This window comes from Saccopteryx bilineata, chromosome 1 (genome assembly GCF_036850765.1).
Source record: "Saccopteryx bilineata isolate mSacBil1 chromosome 1, mSacBil1_pri_phased_curated, whole genome shotgun sequence".
NCBI classification, from domain to species: Eukaryota; Metazoa; Chordata; class Mammalia; order Chiroptera; family Emballonuridae; genus Saccopteryx; species Saccopteryx bilineata.
In genome coordinates, this window is record NC_089490.1 from 301,436,251 (window position 1) to 301,456,063 (window position 19,813).

A 19,813-nucleotide genomic window follows, 5' to 3' on the forward strand; every position below is an offset into this window, starting at 1 on the left:
AGGAAACAAGTCCCTTCATGCTTGCAACGAAAACAATAAAGTACCTAAAAATAAATTTAACCAAGGAGGTAAAAGACTTGTTCTCAGAAAACTGTAAGAAACTGAAAGAAGAAACAGGAAGATACAAACAAGTGGAAGCACACATATATCATGTTCAGGGATAAAAAAAGAATTAACATCATTAAATGTCCAAACTACCCGCCTGGCCAGGTGGTGGCGCAGCGGATAGAGCATCAGACTGGGATGCGGAGGACTCAGGTTCAAAACCCTGAGGTCGCCAGCTTGAGCGCAGGCTCATCTGGTTTGAGTAAAGCTCATCAGCTTGGATCCAAGGTCTCTGGCTTGAGCAAGGGGTTACTCAGTCTGCTGAAGGCCCACAGTCAAGGCACGTATGAGAAAGCAATCAATGAACAACTAAGGTGTAGCAACAAAAAACTGATGATTGATGCTTCTCATCTCTCTCTGTTCCTATCTGTCTGCCCCTATCTATCCCTCTCTCTGACTCTGTCTCTGTAAAAAATAAATAAATAAATCCAAACTACTCAAAGCAATCTACAGATTCAATATAATTCCTATTAAAATAACAATGGGATACTTCACTGATCTAGAACAAATATTCCAAATCTTATGTGGAACCTAAAAAGAACCCAAAAAGCCTCAGCAATCTTGAAAATGAAGAACCAAGTGGGAAGTATCACACTTCCTGATACCAAGCTATAGTACATGCCCATTGCAATCAAAACAGCCTGGTACTGACATAAGAACAGATCAATGAAACAGAACAGAGAACCCAGAAATAAACCCAAGCCTTTATAATCAATATATTTTTAAATTTTTCTTATTTATTATTTTAGCAAAAGAAGAGTGACAGACAGGAGCATCAAGTCATTCCTGTATGTGCACTGACCAAGGATCGAACCAGCAACCTCTGCACTTCAGGGTGAAGTGCTAACTAACCAAGCTATCCAGCCAGGGCAAGGTCAGTTAATTTTTTTTTTTTTTAATAGGGACAGAGAGAAAGTCAGTGAGAGGGACAGACAGACAGGAATGGAGATGAGAAGCATCAATCATCAAAGTTTTTCGCTGCAACACCTTAGCTGTTCATTGATTGCTTTCTCATATGTGCCTTGACCATGGGCCTTCAGCAGACCGAGTAACCCCCTAGCTCAAGCCAGCGACCTTCGGTCCAAGCTGGTGAGTTTTTTTATTAAAGCCATATAAGCCCGCGCTCAGGCTGGCAACCTCGGGGTTTCGAACCTGGGTCCTTGACATCCCAGTCTAACGCTCTATCCACTGCACCACCACCGGGTCAGGTCAATTAATATTTGACAAAGGAGGCAAGAATATATAATGAAGTACATACAGACAGTCTCTTTAATAAATGGTGTTGGAAAATTTGGACAGGTACCTGGAAAAAAAATGAAACTAGACCACCAACTTACACTATTCACACGAAAAAACTCAAAATGGATAAAAGACTTAAATTTAAGTTGCAAAACCATAAAAATTCTAGAAGAAAAACATAGGCAGTAGATTCTTAGACATGTCTTGAAGGAGAATTTTTGCTGATCTATCTCCTTGGGCAAGGGAAATAAAGGACAAAATAAATAAATAGGGCTATATCAAACTAAAAGATATTTGCACAGCAAAAGATACCATTAACAAAACAAAAAAACAACCTACTCTGTGGGAGAACATATTCGCTGACACATAAGGGATCAATAACCAAATTTATAAAGAACTTATAACTCAACACCAGAAAGACAATCCCATTAAAAAATGGCAAAGGACCTGAATAGACATTTCTCCAAAGAGAACATACAGATAGGCAATAGACATGAAAAAATGTTCAACATCACTAATCATCAGAGAAATGCAAATTAAAACCACAATGAGATATCAAGTCACACCTCCAGAATGCCTTTCACTAACAAATCAACATACAACAAGTGCTGGCTAGGGTGTGGAGAAAGGTGAACCCTCCTGCACTGCTGGTGGGAATGGAGACTAGTGCAGACTTGTGGAAAACAGTACATTTCCTCAAAAAAAAAAAAAAAGAATAGAACTGCCTTATGACCCAGCTATCATACTTCTAGGAATATAGCCTAAGAATCCCAAAACAGGCCCTGGCTGGTTGGCTCAGCGGTAGAGCGTCGGCCTGGCGTGCGGGGGACCCGGGTTCGATTCCCGGCCAGGGCACATAGGAGAAGTGCCCATTTGCTTCTCCAGCCCCCCTCCTTCCTCTCTGTCTCTCTCTTCCCTTCCCGCAGCCAAGGCTCCATTGGAGCAAAGATGGCCCGGGCGCTGGGGATGGCTCCTTGGCCTCTGCCCCAGGCGCTAGAGTGGCTCTGGTCGCAGCAGAGCGACGCCCTGGAGGGGCAGAGCATCGCCCCCAGGTGGGCGTGCCGGGTGGATCCCGGTGGGGCGCATGTGGGAGTCTGTCTGACTGTCTCTCCCCGTTTCCAGCTTCAGAAAAATAAAAAAATAAAAAAGAATCCCAAAACACTAATTCAAAACAAGGTATGCACTCCCATGTTCACTGCAGCACTGTTTGCAATAGCCAAGATCTGGAAACAGCCCAAGTGTCCATCAGTGGACGAGTGGATAAAAAAAAGCTGTAATATAATTTATGCAATGAAATACTACCTGGCTGTAAAAAAGAAGGAAATCTTACCTTTTGCAACAGCATGAATAGACCTTGAGACTATTATGCTAAGTGAAATAAGCCAGTTAGAGAAAGACAAATACCATACGATCTCACTTATATGTGGAATCTAATGAACACAATAAACTAAGGAACAAAATAGAAACAGACAGGGTCACAAGGAAAAGATAGGCAGTTGTCAGAGGAAAGGGGAGATGGATAATGATCAAAGAAGGTGAAGGCATTAACCAAAATCATATATACATAACACATACATACTGACAATAGGGTAACAACAGCCAGAGGGAAAGGGGAGGTGGAGGTGGGGAGAGGGGGCAGAGTGGAGGAAAGGGGGGTGGAAAGAGACTTTGCATGAAGCATGGGCGGCATGTGGAGGGTGTTATATTAAGTGGAACACCTGAATCCACGTCAACACAATAAATCAAAAAATTAAAATTAAATAAGTAAAATATAACATCACTATGCAACGTGGTATATTATATAACTATTTAATCCACTTAATCACTTCCCTGTTATTCAAGATTTCATTACTTTCCAGTACTTCAGTATTACAAGTAACATTTTGATGACCATCCCTATACATAAATGATTTTATGTATTTCAGATAATTTCTTTAAAGCCAAATTCAAGAAACTGAAATCCTGGTTTAAAGGATATAAACATTTTAAGGCTTTTTATACATTTGACAAATTCTTGCCTAAAGAATTTTCATTCTTCTCTTTTGAAAGCTTCTTTGTTGTTGGTATAACGATGCTTAATAATAAATTTTAAAGAAAAAATACATATTCAAATGTAAAAGGCAAAAGCTGTTATGAAGTTTCAGAATAACTAAAATCCAAAGAAAGTAGAGGATTCCAATTAGAAATAAGGAGTCCAAATATGATTGCAGGTAATATTTAAAGAAGGAAGATGAAGGAAGGGAATGGTGCTTGATGGCTATCAAAGAGAAACACAAAATTCTTAAACACCTGCTTCACATTCCTCTTCTTTTGCCAAAGACAATGCTCCCTGAACCAGAGGAAAATAAGTGGTCAAAGAGAAACTAAAGCCGAAATGGCATACAGATATTAGCAGAGCACCTAGCAATACTAAATTGTCTTCTGCTCTGAATATCCTAGGTACTCAGAAAACTTACAAACAACAGGTTGGGTACTAATTTAATGAACCAGCATCAAACTGTAAAGCAGTTTCTACTGGAATATCCCAGAACACCCACCCGCTCTGGCCCTATTCCAGGCAACAGGATAAATCACTGACTTACACTGAACTATAAAAAAAATGGATATTAACTAGGTACTCAAAGTAGAAATAGTAGTAAACACACTGCAGATTGGTATCAAGTAAAATTTAACAAAGATTAATGTTAATTCCAAAAATATCAAGTGCAAGTGTTAGAAGAAAAAGCAGCAATTAGGATTAAGTATGACAAGGGATTTACATTTACTTTCGGCCCCATGAGTTAACTATGTAACAGCCTTTGCTATACTGTAAGAACCATGGAACCAGGAATGAAGCGTAAGTGCTCCCACAGTGTTGTGAACTGCCTCAGACTTCTCCTAGTATACTAATTCTGTTTTGAACATTATACTTTAATGAGGGCCTATAGAAGAAATGAAACATATTCACAAAATACCAAGGAAGATAAAAGGAACTTAAAACTATGTCATTCAAAAAAGTCTAAGGATGTTTATACTGGTAATAAGATGTAGGGGAAATAACAGCTGCTGTAAAGAACTTTAAAGTCCATTCATGTGTAATGGGAATTAGACTTCTTATTTATCGATTGCTCCATTACAGCAGAAATAGCATCTATAAAGCAGACATTACGGGGCAATGTATTTTAAGTAAAATTTTTAAACAACTACCCCAAAGATTTATTTCACAAAATGAGGTTTTAGTTAGTAGTATTTAATATAAAAAGGTGATACAATTAAAAGCAAACAAAAACATCATAGTACTCGGGAGTTGTCCAAAGGTACGATAAGATACCTTGAGGAAACTGACCCTTTACAAAAGGGGCTCAGTTTGGTTATACAGACAAATGATGGGCGTGTGAGAGAGGAGATTCAAGTTTAGAGACATTTCAATTGAATCATTTCTCTGGCTCCTTCCAATACTTGGATATTCTGTCTATAACTTTGCTTACATCTAATAAAAATTAAAGTGTTTTATCTCCCTGAGTGAAGGAACAAGAAAACTACCTTGGATTTTGGTAATACAAGCCTTAAGATTTTTTTCTTTTCTGCTACCATCAAAATTAGAAAGAATTCCTTGCATATTTATTTCCTAAATTACACATATGACTGCCTGGAAGGCACATAAACAATAGCAGAATTCCTTTTTTTATGTTCTCCACAGCAAGAATGCTTGATTTGACTATTTAATAAGACAACTGAGAAAAGCAAAAAGAAGTCAGGCTAAAAAAAGAAAAAGGTATTAAAATGAAACACTAGAAAAAAATTTTTACTTTTAATAGTATGACAAGCAATGATTTAAGCAACACAGAAACTGGCTATTTCAAGTGTGAATATAAAAAGATCGAAACAATGGTTAGAGTTGAAATGTAATTCATTTCCTATGTTAACTAGTTTGTTTATGTCAGATTAAGGGATTTTTTTCCTTACTGAAATATATAAGAGCACTTGGTTCATTTCAGTTTCTCCTATTATATAAGCAAGAGTCCCAAAATGTGGTATTACTAGAAGTCAAGTGAGAGAAGGGCATCCTGGAATTCAACTAAACATTACAAATACAGAATCTGGGGTACCACTGATCACCCTACTTGTCAGCATAGGGCAGAGAAGGAATACAAAGTAGAGTAAAAAATAAGACGGCAATTACTTGTTTCCATGACATAATCTACTCACTTCTGAACCTCCATTCACACAGACTGTGGGCATTTTTACCTACTTTGAAATATCTACTTTCAAAACCATAATGACTTTTCCAAAATATAAAAGCACTGCCTTGGAGATATATACCTAAAAGATGTTTCTGGAGCACTTCCAGAACAAGTCTGATGTTTGCAAAAACTTCAGATGGTGATGGGTGTTCCAAGTCAGTCATGACAGATTCAAAACGGATGACAATAATGTTAGGCTGGTTTTCTACCACAGCAGAAAGAGAGGGGCAAGATGCCAGAGGCCTAAGGATATACTTCAGCAGCTTCTGACCTGAAAAATTAGATGAACATTCATTACAATCACTAGAAGAAACTTTTATATAAAAGCATGTCAAGAAGAGGTCGTTGAGTCTAACAACAAAAATACATATATCATAACACTACACACCATACATACATTATGCACTGCAGGTTTTCCCACTGAAGTTTCCCAAATTATCTACAGATTTTATTTATTCAAAAAATCAGATAAATAGCAGCAGCTAAATAAAAAAGTAAGCCCTTAATAAAAAGACTAATATTTATGACAATTCCATTTGATGAATCATGAGGCCAAACACTATAACTCTTCACTGATGTGATTCAGAGACTATTTTATAATTTTTCCTGTCATTCCTTTAACACTGGACTTCTGGGGTTTCACATAAATGAAACAAGCAGTGTGTCTCACCAAATGACTTCAGCTTGGTGTGTATCTCCCCAAGTACAGAAAATGCCAAGAGGACAGAACTTGTTGGTGGCACAGGGGTCTTCTCCTCATTCTGAGATTGTTCAGTGCACAGATAAAGTTCTGTTTGTAGGCAAGATTCCAAACTTGTGGTATCTAAGAAAAAGGGAAAAAATTTCAGCTGTCTCAGCAATACAAGATGTTCCCACTTCCATTCCTGAGCCCATTATCTACTGAGATTCCTAAATATGTAGTTTTGTTACAATGCACTTCCAATGCAAATATTAATTATGACATACATGTCCTTGGCATCACTTTAAAACAGAAAATTACTTTTTAGTATGTTCAAATAAACTAAGTGCAAAAGCAAGATGATATCCCTACACTAAATGCTTATTAAATATGTATTGAAACACTGAATGAAAGCAAGGAATAAAAGACCCTAGTTTCACTTAAAACCTCTTTTTCGTTCTTTCTTACCAATTAAAGAGAATAACCTGCCAAATAAATTTAACAGGAAGGGTGTGTTATAACAAAGAATACACCTGCCATCTTCTCCTTATTTTACAGTCTGCTTGGAGATAGAATATAAAAATTTCCAGATTTCCTTTAAAATACCTAAAACACATACATACATATGTGTGTGCATACACATACATATATATGTATTTGCAGGCCAAAGTGGATACTGAAAAGGGAACAAGGAGACTGTGAAAATTCATATGAAATAAGACTACATTTCAAGATTCAGTGCTGGAAAATATACCAGGTTTAATGGCATGTCCTTTAGATATACCCTCAAAGGTTTCACTTTGTGAAAAAAAGACAGTGAAGAGGGCACACATCCAGAGGTGGGCAGAGGAACTGGCAGCCTAGTACGAACAAATGCCAGGACCAGAGTCATCCTATGTCATCTTACAAAGCGCCCCATCTCATGATTTTGTCACCATTTTACCCCAAGGGCTGAGAATAATTGAGCCAAACCCCTGTCTCATTGATCCCCCGTTTTCTCTCCTCAGTAAGAAAGTGAATAGCTGAACAGCTTATTTAAGCTTTCTGGCTAAGATAAACTGTTGGGATTAGGACTGCTGGGAATGGGATCATCCTACTAGGCAGTGGAAACTGTGTGTGACCTTAGGTTGCCACCACCTCCTCTACCATACTCTTCACCACATGGACCCCACCCACCCAATAATCTTCCCTTTCCTCAAAGAGATAGAGAAATGAAAGGCAAGTAAAGTGAGGACAGTTTAGAGACCCAGATGAGTTGGTCTTAATAAGCATCTTGACTAATATGAGAACTCAATATAGACTTCAAGAGTAAAAATGAAACCTTTTGCTCTACCAATAAAAGATACTTAGAATATACTCAGAGGCCAGACTGGTTCAGGCAGACTAAGCAAATGCAGTCCACCTGAGGTCAGCAGCACCTTTTGATGGTGGGAACTTCCACACAACCAGCTTCTGCCACTCTTCGCCAAGGTGATACAGTATGTTCTGCTTCTGTATCGTGAGCTCCATACTGAGAGATTTCAACAGTTTTAAATCAAAGCATTTTCTGGATTTTAATAACTTCAAGCATTTCTGTGCCTGGTAGTAAAATGGAATCATTGTTAAATATTCCATCTGAACTCAGGGCAATTAGAATATATTTATATAATGATGAGGAATCTATGGAACACAAAATTTACTAAAAATAAGACTAGCACTAATTGCTCAAGTTGTGGAGAAAGCATGTAATACCTCTTCTAGACGCTGAGTAGCAGTGACATACTTCTTCTCTGCTAATGCACAATTATATTCTTCAATAGTTGCAGAAAACTGAAAAGATTAGTACAGCTATTAGGTATTTTATTTTATACATCCTTTTATTTCACGTTTGTCGCTTATTTTTAAGTTATGAAAAATACTATATAGTTAGGGGACATTTAATAACGAAACTAATAAAAAAAAGTATGTAACTTTCTCACCACCAAAACACTGAAGTTTGATTTGAAGTTACTGACCTCTTGTAGCTGTTTAAGCAAATTTAGGACCACTGAATCTCTTTCCAACTGTTGCTTCAAGTTTGTAAATTCAGCAGTTGATACATGAAGATCTCGGCCAACCTAATTCACAGATCAAAGACAATAACACCTTTAAGCTATACTATATCTAATAAATAAAACATTTGTAGCTAATCAATAACTTTTATTAGGTGAATATAACTCATGTTGAAATTTAAATGCTGGTTAAGATTGAAAGTAGTAGGAAGAGATCTATGTGGTCTACTTCGTCCAAACCCTTACTTACCTTATGCAGGAAAGCCCATCTCATCAACACAATAACTTCGTGTCACCACTCTTCCTAGTTTGAGCCACTATCTATCATCGGATCATCAGAGAGCTCGTCCACCCCATTTACTAAAAGTGTACCCCCTTTGCCAATTCACTCTACAGTAAGACAGTCCTATTAGCAGCCCTGGCCAGTTGGCTCAGCGGTAGAGCGTCGGCCAAGCGTGCGGAGGACCCAGGTTCGATTCCCGGCCAGGGCACACAGGAGAAGCGCCCATTTGCTTCTCCACCCCTCCGCCGCGCCTTCCTCTCTGTCTCTCTCTTCCCCTCCCGCAGCCAAGGCTCCATTGGAGCAAAGATGGCCCGGGCGCTGGGGATGGCTCCTTGGCCTCTGCCCCAGGCGCTAGAGTGGCTCTGGTCGCAACATGGCGACGCCCAGGATGGGCAGAGCGTCGCCCCTGGTGGGCGTGCCGGGTGGATCCCGGTCGGGCGCATGCGGGAGTCTGTCTGACTGTCTCTCCCTGTTTCCAGCTTCAGAAAAATGCAAAAAAAAAAAAAAAAAAAGACAGTCCTATTAGATTTTATGTTGAGTCAGAACCTACCTTCCATTCTGTCCCACCTTTTCAGGGACTTTGCACTATCAATTATTTCCTTTCCTCTCTATATCTTCACCTCTTCCTATTTCATCCTTCATTCATATATGTATTGATTAAATACCTACTAAAGCATGGCTCCTCCTATCAGATTTAAGTATGTTAAAATTTCCCCTATCTTTAAGGAAAAATTTCTTCCACCTCAGCAGCCACCCTATATTGCTTATTTCTTTCCTCCCTGTCACAAACAAGCTTCTTAAAAGAGTGACCCATACTCAGTCTTTCTTTACTTTCTCACCTCTCGTTCACTCTATAACTCACAGTGATGTGGCTTCTACCCATTCCACCAAAATTTCCAAAACAGATAATCCCAATCAACTCCTAGTTACTGAATCCAAAGCATATATCATCAATTTTAACTATTTCCTTTTCTTAGTTTCATGACCCAATTCTCTACTGATTTTCCTCTTTTTATTTGGCTATTCCTTCTCACTTTCTTTTGGGAGCTTCATTTCCCTTCTGGCCACTTCATACATATTGATATTCCTTTCTCCCTGACCTTCTTACTCCGAAACAGTGGTTCTCAAAAAAACCTTTTTTTTTGTCCTACCTCCATCCAGCAATATTTGGCAATGTCTGGAGACATTTTGGCTTGTCACAACTGCAGGAGTTGTGACATCTAGTAAGTAGAGATCAGGGGCACTGCTAAACATTTTATAATGTACGGAGAACTCACACAAAAAGGAATTATATAGCCCCAAATACCAACAGTGCCTAGGTTGAGAAACATTATACATTCTCTCCCAGAACCTCCTCTATTCCATGGCTTCAATTTCTAAGTGCCGCGATCTCTAGTCCACATCATTTTCCTAACCTCCAAGCACATATATGGATGGGGTGATGAGCAAGCGGTTCACTATAATCCATTTTCCCAATCTCCCACAGCAGCAACACACAGCTACCCAATAAAACTAAATGTTCTAACACTCTTTACAAATGGCTAAGACCATGTGTCTAAAAAGCTTACCAATGGAATACAAGCAGAAGTAATGTGCACCATTTCCGAGTCTTAAGAAAATAGATGTGCCTCCTCTGTGTGTTCTCTTTGCCCTTAACCTCCAGCTATAATCTGCATACTTCAAGTACGCAAACAACAACAAAGTCTTAGAGTAGTGCTTCTCAAACTGTAAAGTACAGACATAACACTTGATGAATTGTACTTAGGTCTGGAACAGGCATGAGATCCTCCATTTCCAATAACCAGAAGCTGCCAATTCTGCTGCTCTACACACTGTTGGAAGACAATTTTTTAAGGGTCTCTCACACTTCTACATTATCTGGAAAGTGAAGCAGTAACTGTCTTTAGTTCTAGACTATTTCTTCAAAGATGTTTGTGTAATAAACAACTTGAAAAACAGAAATGGTATTTCCCTCCAAAGCAAAAGATAGCCAGCATGCTTACTATCTATTATAAGAGATTCAGTTTCCCTAAAGTCAGTTATCTTCTATAATGCAATCCACTGTACACTGTTATGAATAAGAAACTGTCGTTCATCCCACACTCAGGGAGTCTCATGTCTTCTAATAGCACCCATGAAACAGTGGCAGGCAAACTTGCTGACTTGCAAATACATTAAAACCTCAGATCTCCTTTACAGTTCTTGATACAGACTACTAGAGTAACTGGACCCTAGGTTGTAGAATCAGCCTGCTAGCCTAGACTACTACAATGGAAAAATATTTCTTGCTTGAGCCACTGCATTTCAAGTTCAGTCACTCCCACTCTCTCAAACTCTCTCTTTCTCTCTCTCTCTCTCTCTCTCCCTCTCTCTCTCCCTCCCTCCCTCCAACAGTCTATCCTGCATCTTAATATAATCTAACTGTGCAGCTCCATTTGAATAGCCCTTAGGCAGCCCATATTTAAACTCAGTTTCTATTTCTCTATAAATAAATGGCATATCAATGAACAAGTTCTCTAGTTATCCTGGATTCCTCCATCTTTTATTCCCCCACTTCAACAGATCCCAAAGATCATCTTTCTCTCTTTTTTAAAATGTTTATTTTATTCATTTTAGAGAGGGAGAGAGGGAGGGAGGGAGGGAGGGAGGGAGGGAGGGAGGGAGGGAAGGAAACAGAGAGAGAGAAAGACAGGAACACTAATCTGTTTCTGTATGAGCCTTGACCAGCAATCAAACCAGCAACCTCTGCACTTTGGAGCGATGCTCTAACCAACAGAGGTATCCAGTCAGGGCCCAAAGATCCTCTCTCTTAAATATCACTAGGATCGTCCACTTTTCCCTCTCCCCATTGCCACTGAATTTAGAGCCGGTCACCATTCTTTCTTGCCTGATTAACTGCTTCCTAATGTTTTAACTGCCTTCTCATTTCCCACTCTCATTTCCCTCATATCCTCTCCTCAAATTGCAAGAAAAATGAGATTCCTAAAATTCAAATTTGATGTCACTCCCTTGCTTTTAATCCTCCACTGCTTCCACAGTCCCATCAAAACAACATCCATACTACTTAAAATGATGTACAAGGTCCTGCTTACCTTCCTAAACTCATCTCATGTCCCTTGCCACCATACTGTCTAAACACAGTCATATGGAATACTTGCAGCTCACCCAAAGTGACACTTCTCCATTACTTACTTCATACTTCTGCAATGCTGTCCCCTCTGACAAACTAAAACACTTTTCTGTCCTCTTTTGCCTGATTACCTATCATTTCAGGTTTTGGATTGGACACTATCTCCTAGAGAAAGCCATCCTTAGCTACATCCTCTCTTTAACTGGATTATTCCTATTTAGTATGTATCTCACTATTTTACTCATCTATAGCAGGCACAAGAGATTCACGCTTTAAAATAAAAACTGTCTAGTTCTGCAACTATCAGTGTCTGGTACTGACGTTCAATAAATAAATCAAATGACTAAATAACCCCTTTAAATATCCACCTATTGAATGTAATTCCTCTTTTGTAGCCATGTATTTGAATCTTTCTTCTGTATGATAGGGCTTCAGACCTTGAAAGTGTTTCTTACTAAGGCTAAACACCCTCAGCTTCTTTCATTGTTCTTCAGATCGTGTGGTGTTCAGGCCTGGACCTTCTCCTCTAGACCAGCCATCTTTCAAAATACAACAACCAGAACTGAACGTAACCAGCCATAACCTGGCCAGCAAAAAGTACAGAGCTCATTAATATCTTCTTCCAGCCACCACATTTCTAAAAGTACAGGCTAAGATTGCACTATTGACTCTTCAAACAAACAAATGCACACTGAAAATATTAGAACTGTACCAACAGATTTATTTTTATTAAAACTTCTAATCAGGGCCCTGGCCGGTTGACTCAGTGGTAGAGCGTCGGCCTGGCGTGCAGAAGTCCCGGGTTCAATTCCCGGCCAGGGAACACAGGAGAAGCGCCCATCTGCTTCTCCACCCCTCCTCCTCTCCTTCCTCTCTCTCTCTCTCTTTCCCTCCCGCAGCGAGGCTCCATTGGAGCAAAGATGGCCCAGGCGCTGGGGATGGCTCCTTGGCCTCTGCCCCAGGCGCTGGAGTGGCTCTGGTCGCAACAGAGCGACGCCCCAGAGGGGCAGAGCATCACCCCCTGGTGGGTGTGCCAGGTGGATCCTGGTCAGGCGCATGCGGGAGTCTGTCTCTCTCTCCCCATTTCCAGCTTCAGAAAAATACAAAAAAAAAAACAAACTTCTAATCAGAATGAGTGGCAAACTGGCTATAAAATAGATTTCTCTACGTAAACTAGTGGTTTCCCTACTCATGATTCAAGTTTTAGAGAGAACTTTTGAAAACACATCCGTTTGCTTTCCTTCAGTATCACAATGAGAAGAGAGTTGGTGCCTCTTCGTAAGGACCTTTAGAAAACCTCAACATCTTGATTTTGGGTATCAGTGAACCCAGAGTGATAATTTAGAAACAGATGTAGAAGACGCCTAAGATTAGACTTTGTTTAAATCTCTAATACCAGTTTGATTTCTTTAAACTGCCTGTTTTTCCTAAAATGAAACTAAGAAAAAAATCTTAATGAGATAATATAAGTGAAGAAACATCTTTAAAATTATAAAGCTAATATTTCTATTTCCAGACTGGCTGACTTCTTATCGTGATGAATCACTCGGCAAATGTAGTCAACATTCTTAAAACCTGCTACATTTTTGGTAAGAACTTCAGCAAGCACTAGTTCCAAAGTGACACAGTACAAGATGGGTAAGGATTCTCTGTGTGTCCAGAAAAGGTGGTTTTATACAGGAAGTACAATGGCTGTGACTCACAAACCAAGCCAATTTTCCAGAAAAAAGGCAAAAGTCAAAGACTGTGCTGAAGCTTAAATGGATTATGGCCAGCGGCAGAGATGAGAGAATGCTGGCCATTAAGATTCAAATATCTTAAACTAAGAGGTAACAAGCTAAAAGGCCAAATGATACAGTTCTAAGCCTCATCTGTTTTTTGTTTTTTTTTTCTTCGTTTTTTTTTCTGAAGCTGGAAACAGGGAGAGACAGACAGACTCCTGCATGCGCCCAACCGGGATCCACCTGGCACGCCCACCAGGGGCGACGCTCTGCCCACCAGGGGGCGATGCTCTGCCCCTCCGGGGCGTCGCTGTATCGCGACCAGAGCCACTCCAGCGCCTGGGGCAGAGGCCAAGGAGCCATCCCCAGCGCCCGGGCCATCTTTGCTCCAATGGAGCCCGGGCTGCGGGAGGGGAAGAGAGAGACAGAGAGGAAGGAGGGGGTGGGGGGTGGAGAAGCAAATGGGCGCTTCTCCTATGTGCCCTGGCCGGGAATCAAACCCGGGTCCCCCGCACGCCAGGCCGATGCTCTACCGCTGAGCCAACCGGCCAGGGCTTCATCTGTTTTTATTTAATAAGAAAGACAATAAAATCTCGAGATTATTATTGTTTTAATTTATAAAGTCCTAATAAAATGTAAGACATTATTATAGCTTAAAAATTTTTACCATAAAAAGAAATTTTTTAAATTATATTTTGGAAGATTCCTATTTCAAAGTTGAAAGATACCCTAAAATCACCTAATTCAATGTCCATTTACCAGTTTAAAAAGTGAGGCCTTGAAATGCTATACAGAACTGAATTGTCTCAGGATTCGAGAAGCTGAATTGCCTCCCTACAAAACTACTCAATGTAACAAACTATTTTTACCTCACTCTCAATCCTGGACTTCAGCAGGTCAATATCACCAGCTAGCTTATCCACTTGGGTAACCAGGTCCTGTGCATTCTGCATGCTAGGCAGGAATTCACTGTATTTCTTGCTGATCATACTGCACACTTCACCCTACAAGACAGAAAAATTACAGTGAGGTGAGTAGGGAACTCTGCTAAAAATATACATTTTCCATGATGGAATATTCTTGCCAGTTACTACAACCACTCATTTTCCCTCCAAGCCAATGGGTTTCTTTGAAAAACACAAGTCTCCCACTGGTAAGGGTCCCATAACATTAAAATGCAAAAAGACAATCATCACCAAATCCCAACAGTTTCCAAAGTTATACAAATGCTAGAAAAGTATTCATGTTGAACCATTATCAACTTGAACTAGAGCCACCAATTTTAAGCAAATATCCAATAGAAGAAAAAGCAAATGGAAAAATTACATAATATGTAGCCCTAAATTTATGAAATTTTAACTTTTGCTTATAAAATTTAAGGCTTACTTTTATAACCCTAAATTGATGAATTTTATTCTCTTTTAATTCAAAATAAGTTAATAAACAAGTTATTGAACAACTTTGCACTGAACTAGTCAATGCTTTAGAAAACACAAGAATTATGCTTGCCCACAAATAAGTTCCTTTTCGGTAGGAAAGACAGTACACTTAAGTAACCAGAATACCAAAATGTAACAGTAATAGAGTTCACGTCCTCCTGGAACACAACTGAGAAAGAGATCAGCTCTGCCTGGAGGAAAATGGGGATATTTTTCATGCAAGAAACTACATTTGAGATGGAACTTGAAAAATGGGTAAAAATACTAACAGGTAGAAGATAGAGAAATTGCAAAATAATCAAAATGTGAGAACTAAAAAAAAAAAAAAAAAAAAAAGGTGGGCCTGACTGGAGTTTAGAAAGTAATTCTCAATAGCCTAAAGATTCAGATCGGGGAAGAAACCTATGAAAGGAAAGGTAAATCAGGTCCAGAAATCACAGAAAGGAGCCACACGACTTCTGGTCAAGACAGTGGCATAGGTAAACAGTACTCACATCCTCCCACAACCACATCAGAATTACAGCTAAACTGCAGCACAACCATCATGCAGAATGCCTGAAATCTGGCTGAATGGAAGTCCTACAACTAAGCTTATAAAGCAGCAGCCACATCAAGACGAGACTGGTAGGGAGGGGTAGAGATGTAGAATAGGCTGGTCCCAGACCCACAAGTGGAAGATAAAAATCAGGAGAGATATCTTAACTGTGGAGGTCCCCCTTAAGGAGTGAAGGGTTCCAACCCAGGGTTCCAGTGCTGAAAAGTGAAGTTCCCACTCCTGGCTGTAAAAAGTAGCAGGCACTGAGGCTGAGTGAGATGAACGCTGTTGGAGTCCCAGGCAGTTTCTCTTAAAAAGCCCTCACTCACTCTGAGCTCCAGTGCAAGGTCAGCAGCTTGAAAGACACCAGGGACATATGGGGAGGAATTAGGGCAAGAGTTGTGGGACTGCTTTCTCCCAGACAGAAGTGCTGGCAGAGGCCACTGTTCCTTTTCTGAGCCCTCCACCCCACAGAGCTGGCAGGCCCACACCACATCCGAGTCTCCATCAGTCTGGCTATTACTGTTCATCCCATCCTGATGATTCCCTGAGGTCCTGCCCTACCCAACTTGCAGGCCCACCCAAGCTGCTTCCCATGGCTTTTTCATACCAATGGCCTGGCTGCATCATGCTTCAGATTTTCTTAAAATCTCTCAAACAAGCAGCATCTGGCTTCAGCATGCCCTACACCTCTTGCTAAGTGGCCCCAGGCACAGTACTAGCAGCAGATAGCCTTGGCTCATAGTCTGGCCTCACCTGGGTGCCTCCAAGCACAGCACAAGTAGCAGTCACTTGCAGATCATTTTGTAGCTCATGCCAGGTGGCACCCGGCAGAACACAGGCAGTGGCTGATCCTGGCCTACACCTCCCAGGAGTTCCCAAAGCCAGCGTACCCAGTGGACAGCTTCAGACCACACTGAAGCACCACCACCCAAGCACCTCCACAGTGACACACTCAAAGGGTGGACTCAGCTTGGGTCAGCAGGGAGGCTGTGCCACTGGACCCTACAGAACTCACTATGCTGGGCCACTCTACCAAGCCTGGAGACATAGCAGCTCTACCTAGCACACATAGGAACAAACGCAGGAAGGCTGCCAAAATGAGGAGACAAAGAAACATGTCCCAAATCAAGAACAGAACAAAACTCCAGAAAAGAAGTCAATAAAATGAAGACAAGCAATCTATCAAATGCAGAAATCAGAACACTGGTTATAAGAATGCTCAATAAACACAGCAAGATTGTCAACAGCATACAAAAGGACCAGTCAGGAATGAAGGCCACACTAACTGAAATGAGGAATAATTTACAGAGTCAGCCGGAGAGTAGATGAAGCCAGGAATTGAATCAGCAATACGGAACATAAGGAAGCAAAAGAACACCCTATAAGTACAGCAAAAGGCCCTGGCCGGTTGGCTCAGTGGTAGAGCGTCGGCCTGGCGTGCGGAAGTCCCGGGTTCGATTCCCGGCCAGGGCACACAGGAGAAGCGCCCATCTGCTTCTCCACCCCTCCCCCTCTCCTTCCTCTCTGTCTCTCTCTTCCCCTCCCGCAGCCGAGGCTCCATTGGAGCAAAAAGATGGCCCAGGCGCTGGGGATGGCTCCTTGGCCTCTGCCCCAGGCGCTGGAGTGGCTCTGGTTGCAACAGAGCGACGCCCCGGAGGGGCAGAGCATCGCCCCCTGGTGGGCGTGCCGGGTGGATCCCGGTCGGGCGCATGCGGGAGTCTGTCTGACTGCCTCCCCGTTTCCAGCTTTAGAAAATTAAAAAAAAAAAACAAAAACAAAAAACAAAAAAGCCCCCCCAAAAAACAGCAAAAAGACAAAAGAATCTAAAAAAAAATGAAGATAGTGTAAAGAGCCTCTGGGACTTCAAGTGCATCAACATTCACAGCATTGAGGTGCCGGAAGGAAAGGAAAGAGCACTTCCCTAACCTGGTGTAAGAAATAGACACGTAAGTCCAAGAAGCACAGGGTCCGACCCCTAGGGCCCGCAGCGCCCTGTCCCGCAGGCAGCACTGGGGGGATGCATAGCATTTGGCGAACACGTGGGCGGGTTTCCACGAGAAAACTTCCCGGGAGCTCGTACAGCCGCCAACACACCGCGCTAAGAGGGGCGGGCAAGGACCGGGCGCTCGGCGGGGAGGCCGCCCTTCTCCCGGGCGCCGCGCCGCCGTCCCCATCCCGCGCCTCCCCGCACATCTCTCCACAGCTATCCCCCGGCCGCCGCAGCTTCCTCCACCGTCCCAGGCCTCCTCGGTCACCGTCCGGCTCCCCTCCCAGCTACCCCGTCGACCTCGGACCTCCAGCCTGTCCCCCGGCCGCCCCGGCCCGCGCGCACACCCACTCGGCGAGCCCTCAGTCCCTCTCTGTCCGTCCGTCCACGAAACTCCCGCGTCCCTTTCCAGTCAGCCAACAGCCGCCCCGCTCGCACCTTGATCTCCTCCACCCGCCGGGTCAGGTGGCTGATCCTTGTGCCCAGATCCTCCTTCTCCAGACTCCCCGAGTGCGCCAGAACTTCCGTCACGAACGAAGCCATCGCCGCGACACAACCAACGCTGGCAGGGCCACCCTCCCGCAGCCAGCGCGGCAGCTCCGCTCCCGCCGGCAGCCTTGGCGCGTGACCTGCCGGGAAACGAAGTTTCGCTGGGCGCAGACCGCAGCGCGGAGGGCGACGGCTGCACTACAACTCCCAGAAGGCACCGCGACTGTCTTAGCGTACCATTTCCACGGTGTCTCGTACTTGGCAAACTAGAGAGACGCGTAGCTATTTTCAAAGTTTTTCTCCTCTTGACCATCTTTTGCTAAAAGATAGAAAATGTTTTTATTTATAATCAGTCCTAACTGAACCTTACACAGTTTCAAAACTCTTATCTGTGAAGTTTATTTTGCCAGAAGAGCCAACGAGCCAATCTTGAACTTTTTTCATTAAATATTCCCTCATGGGCCGCATGGACCATCAGAATCTAATGAATGATGCTCTCTCCAGTTGTACAAAGAAATGACGTCACCTCGTTATAAATACAAGTCTGCCTACAATCGCATAGTTTTATATTGCATAGTTTATATTACATCCTGAGGTGACCAATGGTCCTCCTTTAGGGAGGATAGTCCTTCTTTTGTACGCTCCGTTCTCCCTAGGAAAGTGTCCTCCTACATGTCCTCCTTTTTGATATTAGAAGACTAATCTGTAAACGTCCATATTCGATCGATGCAGAGTCGATCCATTGCGTGTGATGTGACGTATTTGTATCAAAATGAGTACTTTTTTCTTACAATTATTAAAAACTAATAGTCATGTAAGCATAATTACATTATAAAGTATTACAAATGTTTTAATTGTGCATTTATCATATTATAGTGTATTACTGTTGCAATGAATAAAATGTTTCTTTTATTTACAATACTGTTTTCTTCCATTTGTTTTTGTCCTTTTCATTGTAAAAAAGTAGGTCACCTTATCTATACACATATATACATGTATACTACATCTTTGTACATATAAATATACATAACACATTACATGTTTACATTGTTCCTATTTCCCAAGTAAAAATAACATTAGCACTGTGTGGACTAGAACAAGATACTTAGCACTTTTTATCAGAAAATACAAATCAATTTTATTAAAGCTTTTAAAAAGTGTTCCATTATTTAAATGTGTTACATACTGCAAGATGTTCACAATATATGTACAATATGATCCCTTTTGTAAAAAATAAATAGATGCATTATAGACACATGTAGATGTAATAGATGAATAGCAAATTATTCTGAGTGGTGGACTTAGAATATTTATTCTCTTTCCCTGTTTTTTTTTTATTTTTCTGAAAAAAAATGCACTGCTTTCATTAAAATGTTATTTTTAATTTTGTAAAAATTTTTCTTTGAAGTATGGTGGTTCCTCAAAAAATTAAGAATAGAACTGCCATATGACCCAGCAATCCCTCTGCTGGGTATTTACCAAAAAAAAAAAAAAACTCGAAAACATTGGCACGTAAAGACACATGCACCCCCATGGTCATCACAGCATTATTCACAGTGGCCAAGACATGAAAACAACCAAAGTGTCCCTCAATAGAGGATTGGATAAAGAAGATGTGCCATACACACACACACACACACACAATGGAATACTACTTAGCTGTAAGAAATGATAACACATTGCCATTTATGACAAGATGGATGGACCTTGAGAACATTATACTGAGCGAAATAAGTAAATCAGAAAAAGCTAAGAACTAGATGATTTCACACGTAGGTGGGATATAAAACTGAGACTCATGGGCATACATAAAAGGGAGAATGGTGTGGGGGACGAGGGGGAGGAGGAGGTGGGATAAGGGTGTAAAGAGGGACAAATTTAAGGTGACAGAAAATGATTTGGCTTTGGGTGATGGGTATACAACATCATCAACAGTTCAAATGCTAAAGA

At 41.3% G+C, this 19,813-nt stretch overlaps 1 protein-coding gene across 1 annotated transcript in view; it reads right to left on the reverse strand.

The window, feature by feature from the left end:
* Positions 1–17,980, reverse strand: part of ZW10 (zw10 kinetochore protein) — a 41,955-nt gene extending 23,975 nt beyond the window's left edge. The window contains exons 1-7 of the mRNA XM_066245001.1: positions 17,813–17,980; positions 14,280–14,414; positions 8,241–8,342; positions 7,978–8,055; positions 7,665–7,824; positions 6,238–6,390; positions 5,647–5,838 (exon numbers count right to left, since the gene is read on the reverse strand). Of these exons, the coding sequence (XP_066101098.1) occupies positions 5,647–5,838; positions 6,238–6,390; positions 7,665–7,824; positions 7,978–8,055; positions 8,241–8,342; positions 14,280–14,414; positions 17,813–17,917 (925 nt within the window). The 5' untranslated portion in view covers positions 17,918–17,980. The remainder of the gene's footprint in view (positions 1–5,646; positions 5,839–6,237; positions 6,391–7,664; positions 7,825–7,977; positions 8,056–8,240; positions 8,343–14,279; positions 14,415–17,812) is intronic.
* Positions 17,981–19,813: the final 1,833 nt, after the last annotated feature.